Below are 12,625 nucleotides of genomic sequence, written 5' to 3' on the forward strand. Positions count from 1 at the left end.
TATTTGTTTAATTTTCATCTTCGGGCATTTCTATTGCGGGTATGCCAATACATTTTCGTGGAAGTACATGGATTTGGATTATTGATTTAACATCGCCCTTTTTATTTTTTAATGAGATATCTATTTATTTCATTAAGAAATTATTTCTATTTTAAATTGTAGCAAATTAGAAATATTTACGTAAATACTATTTGAAATTTAATTTATATAAAAAATTTGATTATAAATTTTTTAAATTAATTAAAATTTAAATTATTATTTTTTGTGAACTTGCAATTATCTAATATTAAGATTTGATTCAATAATTAATCATGTCCTTATTTATTATTAAGAAATTTACTTTACTAAACACATTTAGCCTAATTTTTAAGCTTTGTTGTCTTAACTTTTTTAACATTATACTTTTAGCTACCTTTTCAACTTATTTTTAATTAATTTTACTAAGCAGAACTATAGTTTTTTTTTATTAGTTTTCACTCTCGAGTTTTTTAAATAGGCCACTTTTGTTATTTTTTGGAGCAGGAGTTTGTTAATCTAAACTTCTTTTCTTAGTTTTCAGTGATTAATTTGTATGGAAAAGGTTGGGGGAAGATTTTACGTACTTTATGGTTCACTACAGAATCCTTAGCATTCTTCATAAATCTTTTTCTGAAAAACTAATCATAAAATCAAATAAACAAAGTTCTCCGAGTAATTATGGTTTTGTTCTATATGATTTTACAGAAATTTTGCCTTTTTGATGGATCCAAGTGTGCTAAAGTCTTTTCTCTTCAGCTGTTGGAGGTTAAAACAAACATGGATTGCTCAAGATGATATTTTGTATCAGTTGCTTTCAAAATTTGATCTAAAGTATTTTTTATAAAAGTCATGATAATATTTTAAAATGATGTTTTCAAACATCTCCACGTTGCATTGGTAATTAATTATACGACAATTGCATATTCATGTACAACTACGAATAAAATCTATATGATATTTTTCAATTTTTAAATACTATTACTCTAAATTACTAGTTAGCTTGTCCAACCATGACTACAAATAATATTTTTACTGAATCTCCATTCAGTCTTCAATATTTCTAAAAAAATAGCCTTCAATATGTTTTTATTTGCATTAGAGTCTGGTTTTAATGTCCAGCCCAGCAAGTTGATAATTTCTTCATACACCCTAAAAAAACTTATGCTACACCCCTTTTTTTACATCCTAAAATACGTTTTCAAAATGTCAAAAAGAGGGTGTAGATGAGTTTTTTGGAAGATACTCACCCATTCCTATTCTGGATAAAATTTTCCGAAAGTTTTGATTGAGTGCAGAAAGAAAATTGATAGGTGCAGCCTAATGTTAAACCCATTAAGCCCAAACAAAGATGTTATGTGAATGATATTTGGGTTAAGAAAAATAACGGGTGGTGCAAAGAGCAAAGAGATCATGTAAATGACAAATCTGGACAAAGGTTTTTAAACATGTACAACATGGTCGATGTCTTAGTAGTTCCAAATTGAACGGGAAAATTGTTATTGGAGATGTAAATGAGTTCAGTTGTTTATGAACTATTTGAATTTTATTCTTTAAATATTTAGTCAAACTTGTTTATTTAATTGATTATTAATCAAACTAAGTTGACAATGACTTAAAAACGTTCGTCCAAAGCTGGTAAGTTCAAATTAACAACTTGTAAATCATTCATTTCTTTAAATTGCTGGTGATGAATGTTAGACACATATTTTAATAAATTATATAGTATTTACATGTTTATTAAATACTAAAATTATAGAACTAAATAATAATTTAATAAAATTTCATTAATATAAAAAAATTATAAACTAGGCATCCAAGCTACGTTTAAGGTTGCTTTGTAACAAGTTTAGTTTAATTTTTTTATTAGCATTGAAATGCCAATAAATATTCGTGCAGAAACATGCCAATTGTTTAAAAAGACAAAAACTTTAGAAAATACAAAAACTGCATGCCATGCCATGTTCGTTTGCTTTTGAAGGAGAACAACATGTCACGTTGAAATCAACCAACAAGGTGAATGAGTTTGAGCAGTTAATGTATGGAATCTTTTAAGGTTTGGTTCACAGTGGGAGTAGAAAGATATCTAGCAGTAGATGAATTACATTTTAACTGATACTTTACTTCTTCTGAAGACTGGTTGAAAATAAGAGAAGAGAAAATTTGAACATTACATTACAGAAGACGTAATCTGATAAAAGTTTTGAAAATGTGAAAGAGAAAGTTGAACTGGGTTGGGACGTAAGGGAGCCTAAACATCCTTAATGTTCCTGAAGAAGGCTTGGAACGTGCCTAATGTCAGTAGCCAGTGATGTAGGAAATCTTAGAAGTAGATATTGTATAATGAAAGGTTTGATTGGGGTGATAACAAGTTGTCTAGATTGTTGGGTGAATGGAACATATAATATGATGATTATGAAACCGTATGAGTCACAGCATGTGTTGTTGTCTGAAAATTTGTCGTTAAGTAAAATGGTTACCCAACTCACTATCATGAGCGTTGTTAACGTACCATGGAATATGTCATCTTCACAAAGCCATTTTCAATCCAACCCATTATGCTGCTACACTCACATTTCTTACTTTATAGTTTTAACAAATTAAAGGGACCAAGGTTTGGTCCCCATTACGGATAGCAAGCACTTGAGCACCATGCACACTCCTCTTTTCTGTCATTTTCCTGTGCTGTACTTGATTTTTGTGCCTCACTTGTCCACAAACTCATCCCACATTTAGATCCTTCTCCGATTCTCACCTGCTGTCTACTTCAATGCCATGCACGTTTGTGCCACCATCATGTGATCTTAGCTCAATAAATGTTTGTCCCCTTCCTATGCCTTTGCCATTCCACCATCGGGATCATAACCGATCAATATTTAGGATTTCCATGAAAGGGATGCTGCATCATGTTGAGTGCCTGATTGTGATGTGTCTCAGATGGTCAAAGAGGTTAAAGTGCTACAAGATTCATGCCACCGCCACCGCTGTGCCATCAGTGTTGGAAAGTGATAGAATTTTAACAGGACCATTTGTTGCCCTCAGAAAAATACTTTTTTCTTTTATTGTTAATAATATCCCATTTTGCACCTAGAAAACTGCTTGAGTAAAGCTAACTCTTGTTTACTTGCGTGACCTCAAGGCAATATATCTTGATTCAAAGAGGTTCAGTTTCAGCCTGATAGCAATGTTTTTTTTTTGGTAGTTGCTTAAATGTACTGCTACGTTAGGAGGTGTGAGCATTGGCATGCATTGTTGTTGATTCTTTGGAGGAAAAGTTGCCTTGAATAAATTAAAAAGGATGAGCATAGGTTCATCCATTTCAATATCGTTCCTGTATTTGTCTGTCATTTTCCTTAGTAACATTCATAAAGACAAGAAGATACATTCTTGAATTGGAAAGGAAAGAGGGGGTAGGGATGATACACAAACTATACTATGGTCAAAGCAAAAATGCCAATAATTATAATGGGTATATGGCTAATAATCCTGTAGCTGGTAATATCATTTGAATGGCTAGCCTTCTCTTTCATCATCTTTTGGTCTTGTTGAAGAACTTGAACCTGAGGCCATTCCAATGACTTGGGTGTGTGTGAACCTTTGCAACTGAATCATGCGTGCATAAATCCCATCGGGGTGATTTTTCAACAACTGTGAATGGGAGCCTTGCTCAGCCACTTTGCCATCATCAATCACAGCAATCAGATTGGCATTCCTTATAGTTGATAGCCTGTGTGCAACGATGATGGTTGTTTTTCCAGAGGAGGCACGGTCTAGAGCCTCCTGAACCGACCTCTCAGATTCAGCATCAAGTGCACTTGTGGCCTCATCAAGAAGCATAAGCTCAGCTTTCCTCACAAAAGCTCGAGCTACTGCTATTCTTTGCTTTTGTCCTCCTGATAGCTGAACACCTCTCTCCCCAACAAATGTTTTGTATCCATCAGGCAAAGCAGATATGAACTTGTGTGCATTGGCAAGAGTTGCAGCTTCAATTATCTCAGCTTCACTGGCTGACTCATGCCCATAAGCAATGTTTTCATAAATTGTAGTAGCAAACAAGCATGGCTCCTGAGGTACCACTGAAATGTGCCTTCTTAAGGACTTCAGATTGTATTTCCTTATGTCCTTGCCATCAATCATGACCCGACCAGATGTTGGATCATAGAATCTCTGTATAAGTGCAATAACTGAGCTCTTACCACAGCCACTAGGTCCTACAAGGGCAAGAGTTTTGCCAGCCCTTGCACGAAGACTGAGGTCTCGAAAAACTGGCATGTCAGGGCGAGTTGGATAGAAGAAATCTACATGCTTAAGTTCAACTTCACCACGGAGACGATCAGGAAAAGGAGTGGCATCTTGATCATCGGGTTCAATTTCAGTCCTACGGTCAAGGAGTTCAAAGACTGACTTCATGGCTCGGCCTCCTTTGATAAAGTCAGGAGCAAGTGTTAAAGTTTCAGCAGCACCGTTTGCAGAAACCATTAGGACCATAAAAACTCGGATTGTTTTAGAGAAGTCAGAGATGCCATGCTTCACTAGCCAAGAAGCATACCAAAGACCAAGTGCATAGGAAGCATAAAGTGCAAACTGAGCTACACCATATCCACTTCCAGAAATTTGTCCCTTCCAAAAGCAACGCTTTAGTGGAGCCTGGAGATTGGAGGTGAAAAGACCCACAATTTTTCTTTCTGAATTGAAGGCTGCAACAGTCCTTACATTGGCTATAGCTTCTCCTGCTAGTTGTGTAGCCTTCGCATGAGCAGCTTCCAGGTCACCAGAGAAACCAGTCATAAACATTTTCTGTACAACACACAAAAGAATACAAATGAAAACACAGAATTGAATCACAAAGAGTTTCAACAAAGAAATGTACAAAAAAACAAACCTGCAAAACAGTGGCTGCAACAACAATAGGGAAGACAGCTACGAGGACAAGGGCAAGGCGCCACTGCAACACAAAGCCTGCAGTACAGGCAACTAGCATAAGTGCAGTGTTCTGCACAATTACTGAAATTCGATCTCCAATGGCTGATCTGACATTGTTGGCATCAAGAGCCAGCCTTGCGGCAATCCTGGCACTCTCATTTTCCTCCTGATCAAACCACGCCATTTCATTTTTTAGCACCGCCGTAAGCATTTTCTCCCTCACACGTTTGGTAAGATTTTCCCCAACAATGTCCCAGAAGAAATGTTGCAGTGTGTTGAAGAGAAGTGCGGTTGATGAAAGTCCAATCAACAAGTAACAGTACTTTTCTATTTCACGGATCATGTATCTGTGGTCTGGATTGTAGTACACACTGAGGACAGCACTAAGAACATAAGCAAAGAAGGCACTGAGAGATCCACAAATAACAGATCCTATGGAGCCAATCAAAGCATAAAGCCATTCGGGAGAGTTCATTTTTGCAAGTCTCCAGAAGGAACTAGCTTGCTCCTTGAAAGCCAGCTTTTCAAGCCTGTAATTTGAATGTGATGCATCTAGGGAGAGACTAAAATCAGATGTAGAGAAATCAGACAGCCTACGCGAGTATGGTGACCGTCCGTAAGAAGAATTCCTAGCAATTATTGGTGAGCTGACAGAGTTTCTGGCACTTGAAGGCCTGCAAATGAAAATTTAGTGGCCAAATGATGAATAATCTTTCATAAACTAAGAAAATTAACTTCATTCAGTTTTTTCAAAGAATGCCAATGTTGAATATTAGTGAAAGCTACCTTGCACTGCTCTTTCTGGCATTACTCATGGCAGTTTCATGAGCCATCTCCTGCATCTTTATAAGCTTGGCATAGACTCCATTTTCACCTTTTGAGAACAGCTCATCATGAGTTCCAATTTCAGAAACACTTCCTTGCTGAAGAACAGCAACAAGATCAGCTTTGCGAATTGTGGAGAGGCGATGGGCAATGACAAGAGTTGTTCTGCCAATCATGAACCGGTCAAGGGCTTCTTGCACCAGTTTTTCTGACTCTGAGTCCAATGCACTTGTTGCTTCATCTAGGAGAAGAATTGCAGGGTTTTTCAGCATTGCCCTTGCTATTGCTATTCTCTGTTTTTGCCCTCCAGAAAGTTGCAGCCCTCTTTCTCCGACCTGCCAACACAATACATTTTAACTTCATCAGACATCAGTCTAACAATTTTTCATTTTCAAAGCCTATGTTCAGATTGATAAAAAGAGGTGGAGTGAAATAAAATAAAATGAAACGACATTATTTAACAATGTTTGGCATGTTTAAGACAGATGAAATGGAATGGAATCTACTAAAATGTATTCTAATTCATTTCATACAATATCTATTCATATTTCTTACACAAATTCCCAGCCATTGGACGGAAACAACAACTCCATGATTCTCTTACCATTTCATCCACTTCCAGAACAAGTGAAGGAAAACTTTACCTGGATCTATCTATCTATCATAAAATAATCAAGCAATGGAATTGTATTTTTATTCAATTCAGTTAAACTTTCATCCTACTCCACTCATCTTTTTGCACACAGAGGTTAAGACTCTTGTTCCTTGGAGGGAAATAAGGTTACTCTCAATGAAAAAGTCCAGGACTAAAATTGTGAATATACTACCTCTTTCTGTCTCATCATCTTTAAGTTATATTATATGATTCCTTCTTTCAGTCAACGATAATTAGTTTATTAAGAGTCCTATCCATAAGTTATATATACTCTTGTGGAGTCTAATTGAGAAGAATTTTCATGGTCTTCATTTTTTGTTATATCCCGAGTATTTCCAGGTTGGTCGGTTGTCATGTCCTTATTTAAGAATGAACATGCACGTTGACAGAAGCATGTTAACCTCTTTGCCTTTTTGAGATGCAACGCATGAACATGCACTTCCTGGCTTTGACTTCTGAACAAATCTCATTTTTATATATTTTTAAATGAAGATGAGGTCTGTTTGTTGACCAAATAAATGTAAATAGTCCAGACAATACTCTATTTGTGTGGTGCTAATTACCAATTGTAACAATTCTGGAGGTAAATACATTTATATTTTATCATCCACTTTTTCTATTTTGCAACATATATTTTATTTTATACAATTTATAATAGAAAGTGACTGATAAGTGAGACAACCGTGGAAACAATCAAATGCTTCTTCTGTAGTTCCACACCAAAGATTCAAAAATCCAATGATGTGGACTGGCTAAAAAGGGCCATCGTCAATCATCACTGCACATGCAATTACTGAAGCCATTTTCATAAAACACAGATGGCTAACCTGGGTTTCATAGCCTTCAGGAAGTTTAATGATGAAGGAATGCGCATTAGCAACCCTAGCAGCTTCTTCAATCTCAACCTGGTTTGCATCAGGCCTACCCAACAGTATATTTTCTCGTATTGTGGTTGCAAACAAAGCTGGCTCTTGGCTCACTAATCCTATCTGCTGCCTCAACCATCTAAGCTTCAAAGTTTTAATGTCATGCCCATCTAATAGAACTTGTCCTGCACACATTTTTTTTTCTCAATATTAAAACTTCAATCTCAAAAAGTTCAAACAAACTAGTCAAACTTTGCACAGCACACTGAAACTCTAATTTTGAAAGTTTACCTGAAGTTGGGTCATAGAATCTCTCAATGAGGGAGACAACAGTGCTCTTACCAGAGCCGCTGCTACCCACGAGAGCTATGGTTTTGCCAGCAGGCACATTCAAGGAGAAATCATTGAGGATCCGAACCTCTGGCCTAGATGGGTAAGAAAAGTCTACATTTTTCAGTTCCACAAGTCCAGTAACAGTCTCTAGTTCAATGCCAGATTCGCTATTTCTATCAATACTCGGCTTGTGATCAATTATACGGAAAATCTTTGCAGCAGCTACTCTGGCCTTCGTAAATGCAGCCATGCTTGGTGCAGATTGCCCCAAACCCCTGTGTGTACAACAATCAAATCCTTAAACATGTTACTATCATAAACCTTAAAAATGAATGGTTCTTCAATGGCCATAACACGAAAATGCAGAGTACTAGGACTCACAATCCACCGATCATGACAGCAAACATGGTTGCAATGGCAAGTCCTCCATTGGTGGCATGGTGCCTAACAAGATAACCTCCATACCATAGCAGAAGCGCATAACAGCAGAAAACAACAAAGTAGGTGGCCCCCAATCCCATTCCCTTCGCAAACCCAGTTTTGTAACCAAGCTTCTGTGCAACCCTCAAGGCTGATGAATAGGCCTGTAATGCTCTGGACTCCCCAACGAAGGCCAGCACCACTCGGATTTGTGCAACCGTCTGCAATGCAAAAACAATGAGAGAAGTAATGTAATGCTGATTCAAATCAAATTCAATAAACAGAGTTTCTCAACTTTGTTCTCCTCTTGAGTCTTACCTGTTCCACAATGTTGCCAGCTTGAGCGAGAGCTTCCTGGCTCTTGCCAGAGAGCTTGGCCAAGGTGGTGGTGTGAATGCCTCCAATCACAGCTATCATAGGAACAACAGCAAGAGTGACCAGAGCCAATTGCCACACAGCAGTGAAACCCACAACAAAGCCAGAAACAAACGTAGCCATGTAGTGGATGAAATTCCCCAACTGCACATCAACCACCAACCATCAAAAAAAGAAAAAAAAAAACTAGTTCAAATCTAATGGCAAAGCCAAACAAAGTAAAAGAAATCTTCAACTTGTTACCGCACCTTCTCACTAATGGCATCCTGGACCATGACAGCATCGCTGTTGATGGCGAAAACAACATCGGAAGTCCGCACATCGGTGTCGAAGAACTGAATGTCCTGGTTCAACGCAGTCTCCAGATACTTGATTCTCATCTTGGTGGATTGACGCTCCCCACTCCACATCCAACACGAAATCTCTGCAACAACTCCAAACCCATCAATGAAAATTCAAAGCCAAAAACCAGAAACAAAGCATAGAGACGCAATTCAATTCAACTCACTCACCTGCCCAGGATGATGCCCATATTGCAGCCCCCACCACCAGGAAGTAAAATGCATACTGCAAAAATATCACACAACACAACTCATTCACATCAACTCCAACAACAAGAAAAAACACCCATCTCTAACAATACTCCCGAGTTTCGTTTGTGATGGTTGTTATGTTTAATTGTTACCTTAACCACTTCCTGAGTCATCTTGTCCACATCATTAGCATTGGAGCCAAAGGAATTGACAAGATCCGCAAAGAAGCGAAGAAATATAGGCAGTGAACAGCCGTGCACAACTGCTCCAACCGTTCCAATTCCCATGAGAACATAATCCAACCCATCAGCGAATCTGAAAAGCTCTCCGAACCCAACAGAGGGAACACTCTCTGCCTTCTCCCCACCAATGGAACCACCGTTCACAGTAACCGCAGCAGCAGCAGCATCTTTGTTGGGTTGTTCACGAGCAGTCTCCATTTCCCTTGGAACTTGGTCTTGTTGTTGTTGTGAAGTTGCAGCATCAGGAACAAGCTCAAGGCCTTGCATTTCTGACCATTTCCACTGCTCTATGGTTTTTATCTCCTCAGAATCTTTTGACATTTGCAGAATTGTTTATGCACACTTCCCACCCTCCCCTCTCTACTTTATTGTCTCACTCTACCACTCCTAACTCATGCTAGTACTGCTAACCAACTCTTCTGGTCTCTCGTAATATCTCTTTCTCTATTATTTATTATTATCGGTGGAACTATTTTGATCTGGCTAAAGCTTCTTAATTTCACTCCTTTTATTCTTCATTCTTCTCGTTGTTCGTCCAGGGAGTTATGGGCACATTCCGTCCTTCCTAGATTATCTTCTTCTTGAGTTGAGTTGAGTTTAGTGAGTGTTAAGTTAAGTGGGTTAACGTGGAGTTTTCCTGTAAAAAATACCGAAAGTGACACATGGTGAGAACCTAGACAGAGAAAAGTTTGGAGACATTCATTGAGATGATGAGATAGAGAGAGAGAGAGTTTTGAATTTCCACCCGACAAACAACACTGTTCTCACTAAACTTCGAGATCAATTTTTGACTCTATCATATGCAATACAGAACAGGATTATAGTATTATTCTTGTACGTATTTTTCACATTTTCACTTTTAGAATAACAATAGGTTTCACACGTTAAAAAGTCCCTCACCGTTTAAATCTTTTTATTGGATCTGTAAATTTAAAATGTTATCATCTTTTATATTTCTCTGATGCTTAGAGTTAATAAAACTGCCACAATTAATTTTTAACTATTTTAAACTGCATTACAGTTTATATCTTTTAATTTAAAAGTAGTTTTCTTTAACATGGTTCCTTTTCTTAATGGAATAATTTCTTGGTAAAAAAAAATAATTAGCAGGATGCCGAATTTATTCTTGAAGTTAATAATTTACAAAAATTAAAACTAAAAAAATGGCACAGGGAAATTTTAGCTACTTGTCCCAATCAGAACCCAGGACTCTGCTTTGCACCTTTGTCACATCTCTTCCTCTTTGTGTGCCACTTTTCTCTATTCCAACCCACAAAACCTAAAAAAAGAAGAAAAGAAAGCACGTCACATAAAAGAACAGCCATTTTTTTTTCAAGAATAAAGCATTCATGCACATGATCTACCACCAATTATTTTTATGCTTTCTACCCAGATAAATAATTTTAAAAGGGTGTTGCGGTTTTGAAATCTATGTGCAAAAAATAATTAAAATGGTTAACCCAGAAACGTGTTTGTTCTTAGGCTGCAAAGCTAAACGTGGAAACCCATATTTCCAGTAACATTAAAACCATGAAACATTTTAGGAATCTTATGTACTGAAGATGAAGAAAGCCAAGTACTTGCACCACATTCGTCAGGCAATCCTCAACGTATCTGGGGATTCCTCCAATTTTTCAGAATTGTATAGTGAAAAAGACAGCAAATAATGATTTTTTAAGTGGAACTATATCTTCTAGTATAGTTTAATTAAAATATTAGGAATTTAGAACCATCATCATTATTATTATTATTATTATTATTATTATTATTATTATTATTATTATTATTTTTCACATTTTGAATCTTCAAATAGCAAAATTAACGTCTACTCCATCAGAGACTATAAAGTAAAGCAGCATCTTACAATTACATCACGCTCTGAGTTTGATTAAGATCAGCTAGAACAGCAACAGCAGGGTCAGCTCCTCTTTTTAGCTTAAAAACAATAACGTGTCTGAACTTCTGACACTGTTAAATTCCTTTTAGCTTTTGAGACTCTTTTCCTTTTTTTCCCATTTGCAATTAGTGACATGACATTTTGGCAAGGCAATAATTAAACCAATATAATATTAATATACACAATAACATATTTTCTTTTCTATTTTTTTAAGATTGACGTGAAACCGAAGGAAACCAAACCAGTAAGGAAGAATGGCTGAACATATTAGTATTATTGTAAAGAAAAGAGAAAAAAATAGAAAGGGGTACGTTGGATTTCTCTGTTTTCTTCTTTTTCACGCTTACCGTACAGCGATGTTTGTGGTGGAACCAGAAAAGGAGTGAGGAATTGTAAAGAGCATCATCTCACCATTGCAGTTCCTTCTACAAAATATTAATGGTAATTCCTTTTCCCTTGTGTTTGCATGTTTACTATACTATACTGCAATTCTGTAGTTAATGCATTATGCGATTAATTTTGGTTGTACTAATGAAAAGCTTCTCATTTATTAATCTCACTTGTTTAATTCAGATTTTGTAATGAAAAAACATTCACAGTTAATCAAATAAAACAATAACATTTATTTCACACTTTATTGCCTTTTTACTTTCGGACAATTATTAATAAATAGTTCAATTCTGTCTCTCATTTTAAAATATATGTAATTATTTTGTGTTAAAATTTAAGTAAATTGGGGAAGTTAATTACTAACACTTTTAAAATTCACCAAAAAAGTTGTAACTGATAACGTTGTCATATGTCAATTTACACTACACAGAAAATATAAAATGAAATTGATTTAAAAAAAGTCAGAGGTTAAATTACTTTGATGCTTAATATCGTTACAAAATTTAATTTAATATAATAAACAATAAGGAAAAAAAAGGTCAACCTTTAGTTTAGATATTATTAATATAATATATTTTTTCATGATATTTTTTATATTTCTTTGTCACACACCCACCAAACCCAAGCATAAGATAAGACTATTAATAATATTGAAAATCATACACTATTATTCGGTAATAAAATATTCATAAAATTAAGTTTCCAAACTTAAAGTTTATGTTAATGTACGAGAAAAATCTTATAATCAAAGACTAAAATATAAAACTGACAGAATATAAAAGAATTAAAAAAAAAAGAGTTTAAAAGGTAGTGAGAAAACTAGTTCCCACTCAAATTGTGAGTTTTACATTATGATTCGATCTTAAATATACTAAATTTATTCACTTTTGTAATAATTGTTTTAAAAGTCATATGCTAACATGATATTTAACCTTTTAAATGGATAATTAAATCTATTCACATATAGTGACATTTACTAGACTTGAGAATAATAAATTATTATTATTAAATTTTTTGAAGTATTTTATTAAATTTCACATCATGATATTTTTAATTTGTTAAATTTACTTTCAAATTCATTTTATCAATATCTTCCAAATTCATTCAAATGTAAATATTAGTGTAACTTCTATATTAGACATAATAAAACA

At 35.5% G+C, this 12,625-nt stretch overlaps 1 protein-coding gene across 1 annotated transcript; it reads right to left on the minus strand.

Moving 5' to 3' along the window:
• Positions 1–3,295: 3,295 nt before the first annotated feature.
• LOC124825060 (ABC transporter B family member 1) lies at positions 3,296–9,901 on the minus strand. The gene is made up of 10 exons (XM_047297600.2): positions 9,098–9,901; positions 8,925–8,979; positions 8,661–8,836; positions 8,356–8,556; positions 7,999–8,258; positions 7,576–7,892; positions 7,246–7,469; positions 5,725–6,098; positions 4,898–5,612; positions 3,296–4,812 (listed from the first exon to the last, which is right to left on the minus strand). The coding sequence occupies exons 1-10, from the start codon at positions 9,506–9,508 to the stop codon at positions 3,529–3,531; spliced, it is 4,017 nt and encodes a 1,338-aa protein (XP_047153556.1). The 5' UTR covers positions 9,509–9,901; the 3' UTR covers positions 3,296–3,528.
• Between the last annotated feature and the right edge of the window lie 2,724 nt (positions 9,902–12,625).

Source organism: Vigna umbellata, chromosome 5 (assembly GCF_029865625.1).
Source record: "Vigna umbellata cultivar VRB3 chromosome 5, Vumbellata_1.0, whole genome shotgun sequence".
Classification (NCBI taxonomy): Eukaryota; Viridiplantae; Streptophyta; class Magnoliopsida; order Fabales; family Fabaceae; genus Vigna; species Vigna umbellata.

Coding starts and splice junctions, on each gene's coding strand:
- LOC124825060 (XM_047297600.2), bottom strand. CDS start 9,508: ATGTCAAAAGATTCTGAGGAGATAAAAACCATAGAGCAGTGGAAATGG. Junction 8,980..9,097: donor TGACTCAGGAAGTGGTTAAG/GTAACAATTAAA, acceptor ATATTTTTGCAG/TATGCATTTTACTTCCTGGT. Junction 8,837..8,924: donor ATGGGCATCATCCTGGGCAG/GTGAGTGAGTTG, acceptor GAGTTGTTGCAG/AGATTTCGTGTTGGATGTGG.